Raw genomic sequence first — 14,388 nt, forward strand, 5'->3', positions numbered from 1 at the left:
GGCCATAGGTCTGCTGACCTAAACTTTACAACACCCATTTATGCCTATAAAGGGTGTCATTTTTGGATAAGGAGACCAGTCAGTGAACCACCGTCCGTACTCTGAACGTGACACACCGCTGTGTGAATACAGCTTTTGTAGCAAAAGGTAATAGAATGGTTGGATGCTGGGAGGTCAAATGACCCCATGGAGAATATGGAACTGCAAGGAAAAATAAGTATTGCTATTAGGATGCAAGAACAGAAATGAATTCTATTAATGGTTTCCAACGTCTAAAAACTTGTCATCAAATAAAACTGGCCATAAGCATCATGAGCCGTCAGATGTCAGATGAACCAATCTACCCCAAGCAATCAATTCTGATCCCCCCCCCCCCAGTAACAATATGAAGCCAAGCATTATTTTTTTTCAGCTGAACAATAGTGTTGTCCATTAAAACATAACAATAGAACAAGTATTAAACCCCCCCCCCACTCACTATATTCTATTCTAGCCTTAAAAATGTAGACATTGAGAAAAGGCCTTACAGACATTTGGCTGATGGCACATTTAGTGTCTCCTTTTATACAGAACTTGTGGGCATTCTCTTTTCACCACTATTAATAGGACTATATCATGACTATAGTACAGCTGCTAAATCCTGAAAGAATAAACACTTTAAATATGGAGGCTGAGGGTTCAATAAAATAAAAATCTCTATCAATTACATCACATAAATGTATTTCCCTTTGACTGTTTCTGAAACTCGGCATCCACTTCATCAGCTTTGTTGTAGTGGTCAGTGCAGAAGGTGTCCAGTCATTTCTGCTCTTCGAAGAGGAGATGCCTTACAAAATCACCAAGACAGGGATTCCCTGAATGGACCTGATGACCAACCACCGGTTTCTTCAGCACGGACGCTCAGGCGGAGTGTTGAAAGACGTCTCGTAGAGAGCGATGCAAGGTAACAGCACAAGCATTTCTCTCCCAGTTATGGAGAAGGTCATTAGTTATCAAGTCTTGCTGTTCTTAGCGACGGCCTGTTTGGCTTGCTCTGGCAAACTTAATGGATCAGATAAGATGGACGTTGTCGTGCTCAGATATCGTAATGTCTTTAGCACCACTGAGAGACAGAAAGATTCAGAAGATTAAATCAGTGTAGTCACTGTTAATATATTAACCCCTTCATCCCCAGCCTATTTTCACCTTCCTCACCGAGCCAAATTTCACAATTCTGACCAGGGTCACATTATGTGATAACTCTGGAATGCTGCAATATTTTCCAGTGATTCTGAGAATGTTTTTTTCGTGCCACATTGTACTTAATAGCGCACCAATCAGCAGGATTTTCCTATATTCCCTAAAGCCAGTACTATACTATAAGGCTGATTCTATACATACCTATTTGTCAGCTAGGATGTATAGGTTTTGAAACAGAAGTAAAGTTTGGAAAATGTACAGCTTTTTGAATGGCAGTAGCTGCAGCAGCTGATAGCTGGGGTGAGTTTTGATAGTGATTCCCGCCACCTGCCTGTTGTTCCTCCCCATGTTATGCTAATTCTATTATAGAATCGTTTTATTAAGGGATTAAAAGGACCTGTGCTGATCTCATACCCATGTGATCAGAAGGGGCAGGGCCTCAGCCAACCCAGCTGATACCAGGCAGCAACAGTTTTTCTTTTGCCTGAGGCCCCGCTCCTTCTGGTCACATGGGTATGATGTCAGCACAGGTCCTTCTAGCCACTTGGAATTAGCATAAACAACAGATATGGGGAGGACAGACAAGACAAGGGGCGGGAATAACTAATCACAACCCACCCCAGCTATCAGCTGATCGGCAGCTGCCGCCAATCAAAAGTTGCTCATTTTACAAACTTTTCCTTGCTTCTGTTTCAAAACCTATACATCCTAGCTGACAACTAAAGGTATGTATAGAATCAGCATGATAGTGTCAGTATAGCAGTGGCTTTAGGTTATATAGGAAAATCCTGCTGATTTGTGCGCTTTACTGTTAGTAGTAAATTTTGGTTGATCTGCATTTACTTGTGAAAATAATGACAAATTTTACAAAAAAAAAAAATGTAAGCGGTTATGTCACAAAAAATCATTAATTTAGATCATTTACCACATGCCTACCTTAGGTAACATCAGTTTTGAACGTTTTTTTTTTGGGAGGGGGGGGGTGTTTAAAAATTAGAAAAGTTAAAAGATTACAAGCATTTTTTTTTTTTTTAGGGACACCACCACATCTGAAGTGACCTTGAAGATCTTATGACAGAAAATACCCAAAAGTGACACCTTTCTAAAAACGTCACCCCTCAAAGTGCTCAAAACAACATCTAAGAAATTTAGGAACTTAAGCAATGTGAACGGAAAAAAAATAAAAAATTTTACTTTTTACCCCCCAAATATTGCTTTAGCCCCATATTGTTTATTTTCACAAGCATAACATTAGAAAATTGGCAAACAAATTGGTCTATTTCTCTTGAGTACACAGAGACCCCATATGTGGTGGAAAACTACTGTTTGGGCGCATGTCAGTGCACGGAAGGGAAGGAGCGGTGTTTGAATCTTGGAGCGCAGCATTGTCTGGAATAGATAGCGGATCCCATATCGCGTTTAGAGACCCCGAGGGGCCTAAACAGTGAAAACACCCCCCCCCCCCCCTCCAAGTCACTATTTTGGAAACTACACCCCTCAAGGAATTTATTTAGATGTGTAGTGAGCACCTTGAACCCACAGGTGCTTAGCAAAATGATAATGTTGAGATGTAAAAATACATTATCACAAAAATATTGCTTTAACCCCTATTTTTTTCATTTAACTAGGGCAACAGGAGAAAAGGGACTTTACAATTTGTTTTGCAATCTCTCCTGGGTAGACAGATACCCCATGTGTGGTGGAAACTTACTGTTTGGGCGCACAGCAGGGATCAGAAGGGAAGGGGTGCCATTTGAATTTTGGAGCGCAACATTGGTTGGAAAAGATTGTGGATGCCACATTTGAAGATCCCCTGACATGCAAAAACAGCAGAAACCCCCACAAGTGCACCTATTTTGGAAATTAAAGGGAGCAATTTAGGAGATTCCCTAAATTGAATAACATACAGCTGTGAAAAAAATAAAACATTTTCACTAAAATGTGGCTTTAGCTCCAAAGTTTTAATTTTTAAAAAAGGTAATAGAAGGAAATAGAATTTGTTAAAGAGTTTCTCCTCAGCTCGCCAATGCCCACATGTGGTCAAAAACTACTTTTCATGCATAGTACAAAGCTCAAAAAGGAAAGGAGTGCCATATTGGAGTTCAGATTTAGTCGGAATAGCTAGGGGGTGCCATATCACATTGACAGAGCCGCTCACATGCCAGAAAAACAGAGTCCCCTTCCCATAAGTGACCTAATTTTACAAACTACACCACCTAATGAATTTATCTAGAGGTGCAGTGAGCATATTGACACCACATGTGTGTCACTAAATTTTATACCATTGAGCGGTGAAGAATGAATAATTATTTTTTTTCCCCAACAAAATGTTGTTTTAGTCCCAAGTTTTTTGTATTTTTTTTTCATTTTTATAAAAGCTAGTAAGAAGGAGAAAAAAAAAAGAAAAAAAAAACAAAAACGACCACAGAGTTTGTTGTGTAACTTTTCCAGGGCGGTGACGGCAACATCCCTGGCTGTGACAGCGGGAGCTCTAATATTAGTTACGCCGAGCTCCAGGCAGAGATCACACGGGCACAGACCCTGTATCTGCATGATCGCTATGACATAAATTTACGTCATTTTGCGGGCAACCCGTAACAACCATGAGGTAAACTTGCAGCAAATGTTGTTAAGGGATTTAAAGTATGAAGACAATATTAACAGTAAAACAAATCATGCTTAGTATGCATTATGTACTTACTGGGCCTCAAAGCCGGGAGAGAGCAATGTAACTCTAGCCATTCTAGAGTGGTACTGTATAACTCATCTATGTTGGTTGTCGATACCATGTCATTGAACGAGTCAAACAATGGTTTGATGATGATGCTGAACTGGATTGACAAACAGAGTTAAGGCGTATTACACACAAGCACCATTCCAATCTATATATCCAACTCTTAAGGTACCGTCACACTAAGCAACATCGCTAGCAACATCGCTGCTAACGAACAACTTTTGTGATGTAGCAGCGATGTTGCTAGTGATGTTGCTGTGTGTGACATCCAGCAACAACCTGGCCCCTGCTGTGAGGTCGTTGGTTGTTGCTGAATGTCCTGGGCCATTTTTTAGTTGTTGCTCTCCCGCTGTGAAGCACAGATCGCTGTGTGTGACAGCGAGACAGCAACAACTAAATGTGCAGGCAGCAGGAACCGGCTTCTGCGGACACTGGTAACCACGGTAAACATCGGGTAACCAAGAAGCCCTGTCCTTGGTTACCCGATATTTACCTTCGTTACCAGCCTCCTCCGCTCTCACTGTCAGTGCCGGCTCCTGCTTCTTGCACGTGTAGCAGAGTACACATCGGGTAATTAATCCGATGTGTGCTGTAACTAGGAGAGCAAGGAGCCAGCGCTAAGCGGTGTGCGCTGCTCCCTGCTCTGTGCACATGTAGCTGCAGCACACATCGGGTAATTAACCCGATGTGTGCTGTAATTAGGAGAGCAGGGAGCCAGCGCTAAGCTGCGTGCGCTGGTAACCAAGGTAAATATCGGGTTGGTTACCAGATATTTACCTTAGTTACCAAGCGCAGCATCTTCCACGCGGCGCTGCTGGCTGGGGGCTGGGACACTGGTTGCTGGTGAGCTCACCAGCAACTCGTGTAGCTACGCTCCAGCGATCCCTGCCAGGTCAGGTTGCTGGTGGGATCGCTGGAGCGTCGCTTAGTGTGACATCTCACCAGCAACCTCCTAGCAACTTACCAGCGATCCCTATCAGGTTGGATCGTTGTTGGGATCGCTGGTAAGTTGTTTAGTGTGACTGGGCCTTTAGCCAGCGTCATGAAGATCTAAAGGTCCAGTCACACTAAACAACTTACCAGCGATCCCAACAACGATAGGGATCGCTGGTAAGTTGCTAGGAGGTTGCTGGTGAGATGTCACACTGCGACGCTCCAGCGATCACACCAGCAACCTGACCTGGCAGGGATCGCTGGAGCGTCGCTACACGAGTTGCTGGTGAGCTCACCAGCAACCAGTTACCAGCCCCCAGCGCCGCGTGGAAGATGCTGCGCTTGGTAACTAAGGTAAATATCGGGTAACCAACCCGATATTTACCTTGGTTACCAGCGCACGCAGCTACACGTGCAGAGAGCAGGGAGCAGCGCACACTGAGCGCTGGCTCCCTGCTCTCCTAGTTACAGCACACATCGGGTTAATTACCCGATGTGTGCTGCAGCTAAATGTGCACAGAGCAGGGAGCAGCGCACACTGCTTAGCGCTGGCTCCTTGCTCTCCTAGCTACAGCACACATCGGGTTAATTAACCCGATGTGTCCTGCAGCTAAATGTGCACAGAGCAGGGAGCAGCGCACACCGCTTAGCGCTGGCTCCCTGCTCTCCTAGCTACAGCACACATCGGGTTAATTAACCCGATGTGTCCTGCAGCTACATGTGCACAGAGCAGGAGCCGGCACTGACAGTGAGAGCGGCGGAGGCTGGTAAAGGTAAATATCGGGTAACCAAGGACAGGGCTTCTTGGTTACCCGATGTTTACTGTGGTTACCAGCCTCCGCAGAAGCCGGCTCCTGCTGCCTGCACATTTAGTTGTTGCTCTGTCGCTGTCACACACAGCGATCTGTGCTTCACAGCGGGACAGCAACAACTAAAAAATGGCCCAGGACATTCAGCAACAACCAACGACCTCACAGCAGGGGCCGGGTTGTTGCTGGATGTCACACATAGCAACATCACTAGCAACATCGCTGCTACGTCACAAAAGTTGTTCGTTAGCAGCGATGTTGCTAGCGATGTTGCTTAGTGTGACGGGGCCTTAAATCTCCCCATGGTTTTAAGTCCTTGAAAGCAGCCATTTCAAGAGATTATCTATTGTCCTCTAATAGGACATTATCTCATTCCAGTGCTGAATTTACAGCTACATTACGGCCTCCATGCTGATTCTTCTACCGTAAATATAGTTAGGGCCAGAAATATTTGGACAGTGACCGAATCTCTGTGATTTGGGCTCTACACGCCGCTATTTTTTATGTAAAATAAAACAACCGAGATGCAATTGAAGTGCAGACTTTCAGGTATAATTAAAGGAGGTGAACAAAAATATCCTGTGAAACGTTTAAGAATTGCAACAGTTTCTCGACAAAGCTTCCTCATTTCAGGTGCGCAAACGTAATTGTACAATTTGCTTTACCAGTAATAAAATGTTCCTTTTTAAATACTTTGGAGAGAATGTTTTGCAGGTTTTGGGTCATTGTCCATCTGTACTGTGAAGCACAGTCACAACGACCTTGCTGCACTTGGTTTAATCTGAGCACAAAGTATAGCCCTGTACACTTCAGAATTCATCTGGCTGCTTTTGTCTGGTCTAAATCTTTTCTTCAAGTGTATTGAGCGAGGCCATGCTCATCTAGTTGAAATGTGGCTGGGGGTATATGCATATCATATAGTCGCGGCCACATGACCACCATTCCTGACTGACAATGGTGAATCCTCACAGCACAGTGTGTGTGATGTAAAGATTCACAAGTCTGAAGTCACATAAAGTAACTGCAAACTTATTGATTTAGACCGGACAACCCCTTTAAGGCTGATTAATGGTTTGCACTTTGTGGTGAACCCTCTGTATTTGCGCTCCTGAAGTCTTCTCTTTATAGTAGACAGACACTGAAACACCCACTTACTGGAGACTGTTCTTCCGTTGGGTGGATGCTGTGAAGGGTTTCTTCTTCACCATGGATAGGATTCTGCGATCATCCAACACTTGTCTTCTGTGAATGTCCAATTGTTTTGGAGATCCCAAGCTGACCAGTGTCCTTGATTGTTTTTGCAGAATAGACCAAACTTTTGATTTGACCACTCCTAACATTTCTGCTCTCTCTGATGGATTTCTTATTTTTCCCTGCCTAATGGTCCGTTTCTCCTCCATGTTGTGGGTTCACAACAACAACAACAACAACTTCCAAGTGAAAATACCACACCTGGAATCAGCTCCATACCTTTTAACTGCTTTATTGGTTATGGATTATTGAGGAAAGAGGCCAAGCTGTTTTTGAAATAATTGTCCAATTACTTTTGAGCTCTTCAAAAAGAAGCAGCTACATATTAGAGCTGTGAATCATAAACCCTTACTCAAATTATGTTCGTACCCTCGAATTAAAGCTGAGCGTCTGCACTTTAAGCCCATATTTATTATATAACTATCTTGAACATATTTTGGTAAACCGCTACAAATGCCAAAACTGGTGTCACTGTCCAAATATTTATGGACCTAACTGTATGTGAAAAAAGGATAGAAGATCAGGAATCCTTCAAGTCAGTGTTTGCCCAGTATAGGAGACCTCATAGGAGCTAGTCTCTCCCTTCACTCTTCTGGTGTCTCTGAAATAGTGAGATAGAGGGCAGAATCAAAGAGGGAAAATTAAAGGAAAAAAAAAATTCAAGCCAAAAGTAAGGAAATTACTAGAAATAGAGTGATTCCTCATATTGTAACACACACACACACACACACACACACACACACACACACACTCTGATGAGTCACCTGAAATGACCAGTTCCCTGCACCTAGCACAATATTAGATTTTCAAGATATAGTGGACACTTGTCATAAAAGAAACTGATTAAAACCTAAAAAGGATACAATCCAGAACTTCCAGTTTTCAAGTGTTCTGCTTTTCACATACTTGTCAAACAAATCCCTAATGTGATCAACCCTCTGAGGAGTGACGGGTACCCCAGTGGCAGGAAGCTGCTCTTGATAGGAACTGTAAACGACAAACAACAAGTTTAATAAACATACAAAAAAGAACCTTTTAAAAAAAAAAAAAAAAAAAACACAAAAAAAACCACAACAAAACTTTACTATCTTATTCAATATTACACACATTACGATCCACCTAACGCTGACCCATTACCTCTCTACACGTCAGACATGTAGGTCCTTATATCTAAAACTAATGTTCTGATTGACATGGGTGATTCAGACTCAAAGTTCAGCAGTTTCTGATTTCCAGACAAAGAAATCTGACACAAAATTCTAAGCAAAGCTCAATTCAACACAATTGTAGTTTGCATGAAATGTTGCATCAGATAATGAAGGTCTGGAGTCAAGGTGATGTATAGTATTAAAATAGGTTTGGATGAGTTTTCTTTTAACGTCAACAAGGAGATAACTGTCCCCTTGCCCCCCCCCCTCCCCATTGTAGATTGTGAGCTCTTACGAGCAGGGTTGTCTTTATTTTTGCTCTAATTACTGTATCTTCTATAACTGTTACTTGCTTGTATATGAACCCCTGAATTGTAAAGCACTGCTGAATATATTAGAAATAAAGATTACTATTAAATAATGTAGGAGTGCATAGCTAGGCAGAACTGCCATTCATGAGCCTAAGGCCCCCCTCATACACATTAGATCGCCGTTGGCCAGCAGCTATATCACCCAACTCTACCATACATAGGAACACTTACTCGCCCAAGTGGTGCTCCTATGTTCTTTAGCAAACTGCTGCCGCCAGACATCTTTGGCAGTGACTTATCACTAAAGAACAAAAGGATTGGCAGTTCGAAATTGGACATTCCGGATCCTTATCTCTCCCCGACAATCACTTGTCGAAGCTATACACAGACTGTTTGTCAAATCCATTGATATTGTATGCGTTAAACCGACATTAGTCTAATGTGTAAAATTTAGCATCAGGCAGGATACTGGTTTGTCTAAATACTAGAGACATACAAACCTGATAGCAAGATGCAGCTCTTCCACCTCTTCCCTGAGTCGTCTGGTTTCTTCTAACACTTGAGTCCTCTCTTGCTGAAGTTTAGCAATATAGTCCACGGTTTTCTGTAGAGTAATTGCATGGCTAATCTGTTGGAAAATCCAAAAACTCATGTTGAAACAATGAACTATGTTGCAAAGGCCGAATGTTATGGCTGAAACATAACTAATAACAACTCAGTATTGCTTCTTCAACGGCATAGCTGAAGAAAGTGGGTGTTACGTGAACAGATGCTTGGAGCTGCTGTTGCAATGGAAGCAGTGGTAAGTAAGCAGCTAAACCAAAAAGATATTCAACCTTGAACAGGTCGTTACCTTGCAGGACTAAAGCAGTGAACTGAATTTTTGCCCTTAAGAAGGGAAAGTACAGCTAGGTCTCTGGTTTCTTTAAAGCAAACAAAAAACGGATTTTTGTGTACTCACCGTAAAATCGTTTTCTCTTAGCCATCATTGGGGGACACAGGACCATGGGTGTTATGCTGCCTATCCATAGGAGGACACTAAGTAGATGCAAAAGCATAGCTCCTCCTCTGCAGTATACACCCCCTAGCCGGGCCAGGCAACCTCAGTTTTAGTACACAAGCAGTAGGAGAAAAAACCAGTAAAAACTTCTCAACAGAGGAACATGAGAAAAGAAGCGTCATAACCAAATAAGGTACTGAGAGACCAAGGCCCAACAGGGTGGGTGCTGTGTCCCCCAATGATGGCTAAGAAAAAACGATTTTACGGTGGAGTACACAAAAATCCGTTTTTCTCTGACGCCTCATTGGGGGACACAGGACCATGGGACGTCCTAAAGCAGTCAATGGGTGGGAAACATAAAAGAAGACAACACAACCCAAGGACTAGGAACCAGTCCCAGACAGCCTGGAGCACCTACTGAGAGAGGTGCTCTACTGCTGTTTGCAGAATTTGCCTACCCAGATTTGCCTCAGTTGAAACCTGGGTATGGACTCTGTAATGCTTTGAAAACGTATGTAGGCTAGACCAGGTCGCAGCCTTACACACCTGTTCCACTGAAGCCTGATGCCGAATGGCCCACGAAGCGCCAACTGCTCGCGTGGAATGAGCCCGCAGCCCACTAGGAATGGGTTTGAGTTTCAAGCAGTAGACATCCTGGATCGCAGAGCGAATCCAGCGAGCCAGAGTCTCCTTTGAAGCTGCCTGTCCCTTCTTAGGCCCCTCAGGAATGACGAACAAAGAGTCCGTTTTCCTAAAGGGGGCTGTCCTGGATATGTAATATCTGAGAGCTCTGACGAGGTCTAACGAATGCAGAGAACTTTCCACCCTATGAACCGGGTGTGGACAAAAGGAAGGCAGAACAATGTCCTCGTTCAAATGAAACGGGGTAAGAACCTTTTGGAAGGACATCCGGAAGGGGGCGCAGAACCACCTTGTCCTGGTGAAAGATCAGAAAAGGCTCGCGGCAAGAGTGCTGGTAGCTCCGAAAACCCGTCTGATGGAGGTAATTGCCACCAGGAATGTTACCTTCCAGGACAGAAGAGCAAGGGAGGATTCCTTGAGGGGTTCAAAGGGAGGCCTCTGGAGACCGTCCAGAACAAGGTTGAGGTCCCATGGGTCCAGCGGCCGTTTGTACGGGGGAACTAGATGGGAAACGCCCTGGAAGAAGGTCTTGACGTGCGGTTTTTGAGCCAGGCGGCATTGGTAGAAGATTGAGAGCGCTGAGACCTGCCCTTTAAGGGAACTGAGAGCCAACCCCGCTTGCAAGCCAGACTGTAGAAAGTCGAGAAATCTGGGGATGGCCAGAGGCATAGGCTGGACGTTAGTTTCCCTGCACCATGGAAGGAAGATTTTCCACGTACGGTGGTAAATGCGGGATGAGCAGGCTTTTGGGCGCTGATCATGGTGGGATTCTCCCCCGCGGTTAATACCCAGGTCTCAATGGCCATGCCGTCAGCTTCAGGGCTCTGGAGTTCTGATAGGAAATAGGCCCTTGGGTCAGCAAGTCTGGAAGGCGCCACGGTGCATCTGTGAGCATTTGTACTAATTCGGCGTACCAGGCACGCCTGGGCCAGTCCGGTGCTATCAGTATCACCGGGACTCCCTCTGCCTTGATCTTCCTGATTACCCGCAGCAGCAGGGGTAGAGGTGGAAATATGTAAGGCAGGCGGAAGTGGTGCCAGGAGCAGACTAGAGCATCCGTGCCAATGGACTGCGGGTCACGTGACCAAGGCTATGAACGCGGGTACCTTTGCATTCAACCTTGAGGCCATTAGATCCACGTCTGGTGTGCCCCAGCGAGTGCAGATGTGTAGAAACACATCTGGGTGGAGAGACCATTCTCCGGCGGCCAGGGCTTGGCGACTTAGAAAATCTGCTGCCCAGTTCTCTACCCCCGGTATGTGTACCGCTGATATCACTGTTCCCGTCTATTCGGCCCAGCTGAGGATCTTGTGGGCCTCGAGATAAGCCGCTTTGCTGCGGGTGCCCCCCTGCCGATTGATATAGGCTACAGCTGTCGCATTGTCCGATTGGACTCGAATCTGACGACCCGCTAGCAGAGGGCAGAACGCTCTGATCGCGCGGAGTTCCAGGATGTTTATGGGTAGGAAAGACTCCTGGGGCGTCCAACGTCCCAGTTCACTGGGAGAAAAGATCTCCCCTTCGATAGGGATGAGGACCGAAGCCACCGAGTGCGTACCTGACTGAAGGCGTCAGGTGAAGATGTCTGTCCAGGGAGAAGGGGCTGTTGTGCCAGGCCGCTAGAAGGGCTAGCTGCAGTGGGCGGAGGTGCAGTTGAGCAAAGGGTACTACTTTCATAGCTGCCACCATCCTGCCGAGCACTTTCATGCTGAATCGAAAGGAGCGAGACGGAGGACGTAGAAGGCAGCGTACCGCTCGTTGAAGAGAGATCGCCTTGTCCTGAGGGAGAAGGATCAAGCCCCGACAGGTGTCCAGGGACATGCCCAGGAAGGTGATGGATCGTGATGGGATCGGGGATGATTTGTCCAGATTCACTAGCCACCCTAAGCGGGATAGGGTGTCCACAGTGATCTGTACGCTGGTTGAGCAGTCGCGGAAGGAGGGGGCCTTGATGAGGAGGTCGTCCAAGTAAGGGAGAACGACTACTCCCCTGGCGTGAAGGACGCTCATGGCGGCCGCCATGACTTTGGTGAAGACCCTTGGTGCGGTGGCAAGGCCGAAGGGTAGAGCTACGAATTGAAAGTGGGAGTCCTGAATTGCGAAGCGGAGGAACTTTTGGTGATCTAGGAATTCCCCTTCGACCATGGATGCAATAATGGACCTTAGGGACTCCATTCTGAATCTCCGTACATGCACATGTTTGTTTAGGTGTTTGAGGTCCAGGATGGGTCGAACTGACCCATCCTTTTTGGGGACCACAAAGAGGATGGAATAAAAACCCCCGAACGTCTCGTCATCTGGGAAAAGTATTATCACTCCTGCTGTTTGGAGCGAGTGGATTGCTGAGAAAAAAAGCTTTGCGTCGTTTGAGAGTCTTTGGGGGGTTTGAGAGAAAGAATTTCGGTCCCGACCCCCGAGTCGGTTCTATGTGGTAACCGGAAGACACAAGGTCTCGCACCCATTTGTCGTCTGAGGCGGCAGCCCAGATGTGTTGAAAGAGCCGCAGTCGACCTCCTACAATGAGTGTGTCTTCCGGGGCGCCGAAGGAGTCATGAGGGGGGAAAACGTCGTGGCCGAGTCTCCCTAGTCCTGGTCTGTTTCGGTCTAGGCTGCCACGACGAAGTGGGTTTCGGGAGAGCTGAGGTCGGTCGGTCCCTGCGTAGTCCGCGGCTGGTGGCGGGGACAGCACGGGATGTCGACCAACCAAATGAGTTCCGAAAGGAGCGGAACGAGGACTGTGGACGTCTGGTGAAGGAAGGACGTCCGTCCTTCAGCTGGGGGAGGGAGGTACTCTTTCCTCCCGTGGCGTCAGAAACAAGCTTGTCCAGACGTTCGCCAATCAGTCTGGAAACAAAGGGAAGGCCCGTGAGAGACTTCTTGGAGGCAGAGTCCGCTCGCCATTGTCAGAGCCAGAGAGCTCTACGGAAGACTATGGTATTTGAGGCGGCAAACGCTGCGCAGGTAGCAGCGTCCATGGAGGCCTGCATGAGGTACTCCGCCGCAGCGGCAATTTGAGCTGTTACCTCTGTGAAGGTATGAGTGAACTGGGATTCCTCAAGCGAAGTGTTAAGGGATTCTGCCCAGACCGAGATCGCCTTTGCGACCCACAAAGAGGCAAAGGAGGGCGAGAGGGAGGAACCCGCAGCCTCAAAAGCAGAGCGGGCGAGGTGCTCCACCTGTCTGTCGGGTCCTTGATGGAGGAACCATCGGGTAAAGACAGGAGCGTCTTTGTGGTAAGGCGGGAGACCGGGGGGGGGGGGGGGGTTGACCGAGGGCGGATCGGCCCAGCCCTTAGGGGCAGGTGAGGCAAAAGGGTACCGGGACTCCATGAGTTTTCGGTTACCGAAGCGCCTGTCAGGCTTCTCCTTTTGCTTTGTGAGGATATCCTGAAACTCTGGGTGATCAGCGAAAACCTTTTGGAGTTTCCTTGCCCTCTTAAAGGAGACCGCATGGTCAGTGGTAGTGGATGGGGGATCCTCCACATGCAGAGTTTGGTTGATTGCTGCTATAAGGGAGTCTATTGCAGTTTGATCATCTGGGGAGGCTGAAACCAAGGAATCCTCTTGGTATAAACAGCATTCTCCCTCCTCCAGCTCTTCAGAAGCTGTGGAGCGTGTGGGAGAGCCTGCCCTGTGTGCACCTGAGGGAGAGTCCGCTGGAGACACCCGGCCGTGTGCTCTTTTCCTGATCCCTGCAATCGGTGAAGCATGTGCCTGGATTACCTCAGAAGGATCCTCCATAGGGGTATCCTCAGGCTGCGTTCCGTCCAGGGACCCAGAAAGGTGTGCAGGACGACATTGCATAGCCAGCACCAGGTTCTGTGACAGTTTTTCCATGGATTGGGATAGAAACTGTGCCCATTCCGGTGGGCTGGGAGCCCTAGGCTCTGGGCTGACGGTTGCGGCGGTGGTGGCAGGGGGGTCTTGGGGGGCTATAGGGGCACAGGACTCACAGACAGAAGAGGTGTGTTTACGTGATAGCTCAGCGTGGCAGGCAGTGCAGGCTGAATAATAGACTATGTGGGCCTTAGCACTCTTAGTGCCCTTAGAATTCTGCATGTTCCTAATAGGAGTATGCCAGGAGGGGGAACAATGGTCAGCAGAGCTACAAAGTGAAGCAAGCACCTCACCAGAATCAGCCGATGGCCCTGTCCCTCAGGAAGGAGTAAGCTCTATGGAGATCTTTGCACGCTTTCCGGGGGGCGGGGCTTATCGCGGCCACGGGAGGGCGGGGCTTAGCGCTAAAAGAGCGCGAAGAAGAAAAAAGTGTGCCCCCCCCCCTGCTGTGGGTAGTAAAAAACGGCAGGAAGGGAGCTTCTGACAGTTTTCCTCCCTCTCCCTCCAGTCAGCACACAGCTTGTCACTGATGGTTGTTATAAGCC

General features: G+C 46.9%; 1 protein-coding gene across 1 annotated transcript in view; it reads right to left on the bottom strand.

The window, feature by feature from the left end:
- Positions 1–462: 462 nt before the first annotated feature.
- Positions 463–14,388, bottom strand: part of MLXIP (MLX interacting protein) — a 154,656-nt gene continuing 140,730 nt past the window's right edge. The window contains 4 exon segments of the mRNA XM_075323284.1: positions 463–1,102; positions 3,881–4,010; positions 7,770–7,893; positions 8,866–8,993. Coding sequence (XP_075179399.1) covers positions 993–1,102; positions 3,881–4,010; positions 7,770–7,893; positions 8,866–8,993 — 492 coding nt within the window. The 3' untranslated portion in view covers positions 463–992.

Source organism: Anomaloglossus baeobatrachus, chromosome 1, assembly GCF_048569485.1.
Source record: "Anomaloglossus baeobatrachus isolate aAnoBae1 chromosome 1, aAnoBae1.hap1, whole genome shotgun sequence".
Taxonomy (NCBI): domain Eukaryota; kingdom Metazoa; phylum Chordata; class Amphibia; order Anura; family Aromobatidae; genus Anomaloglossus; species Anomaloglossus baeobatrachus.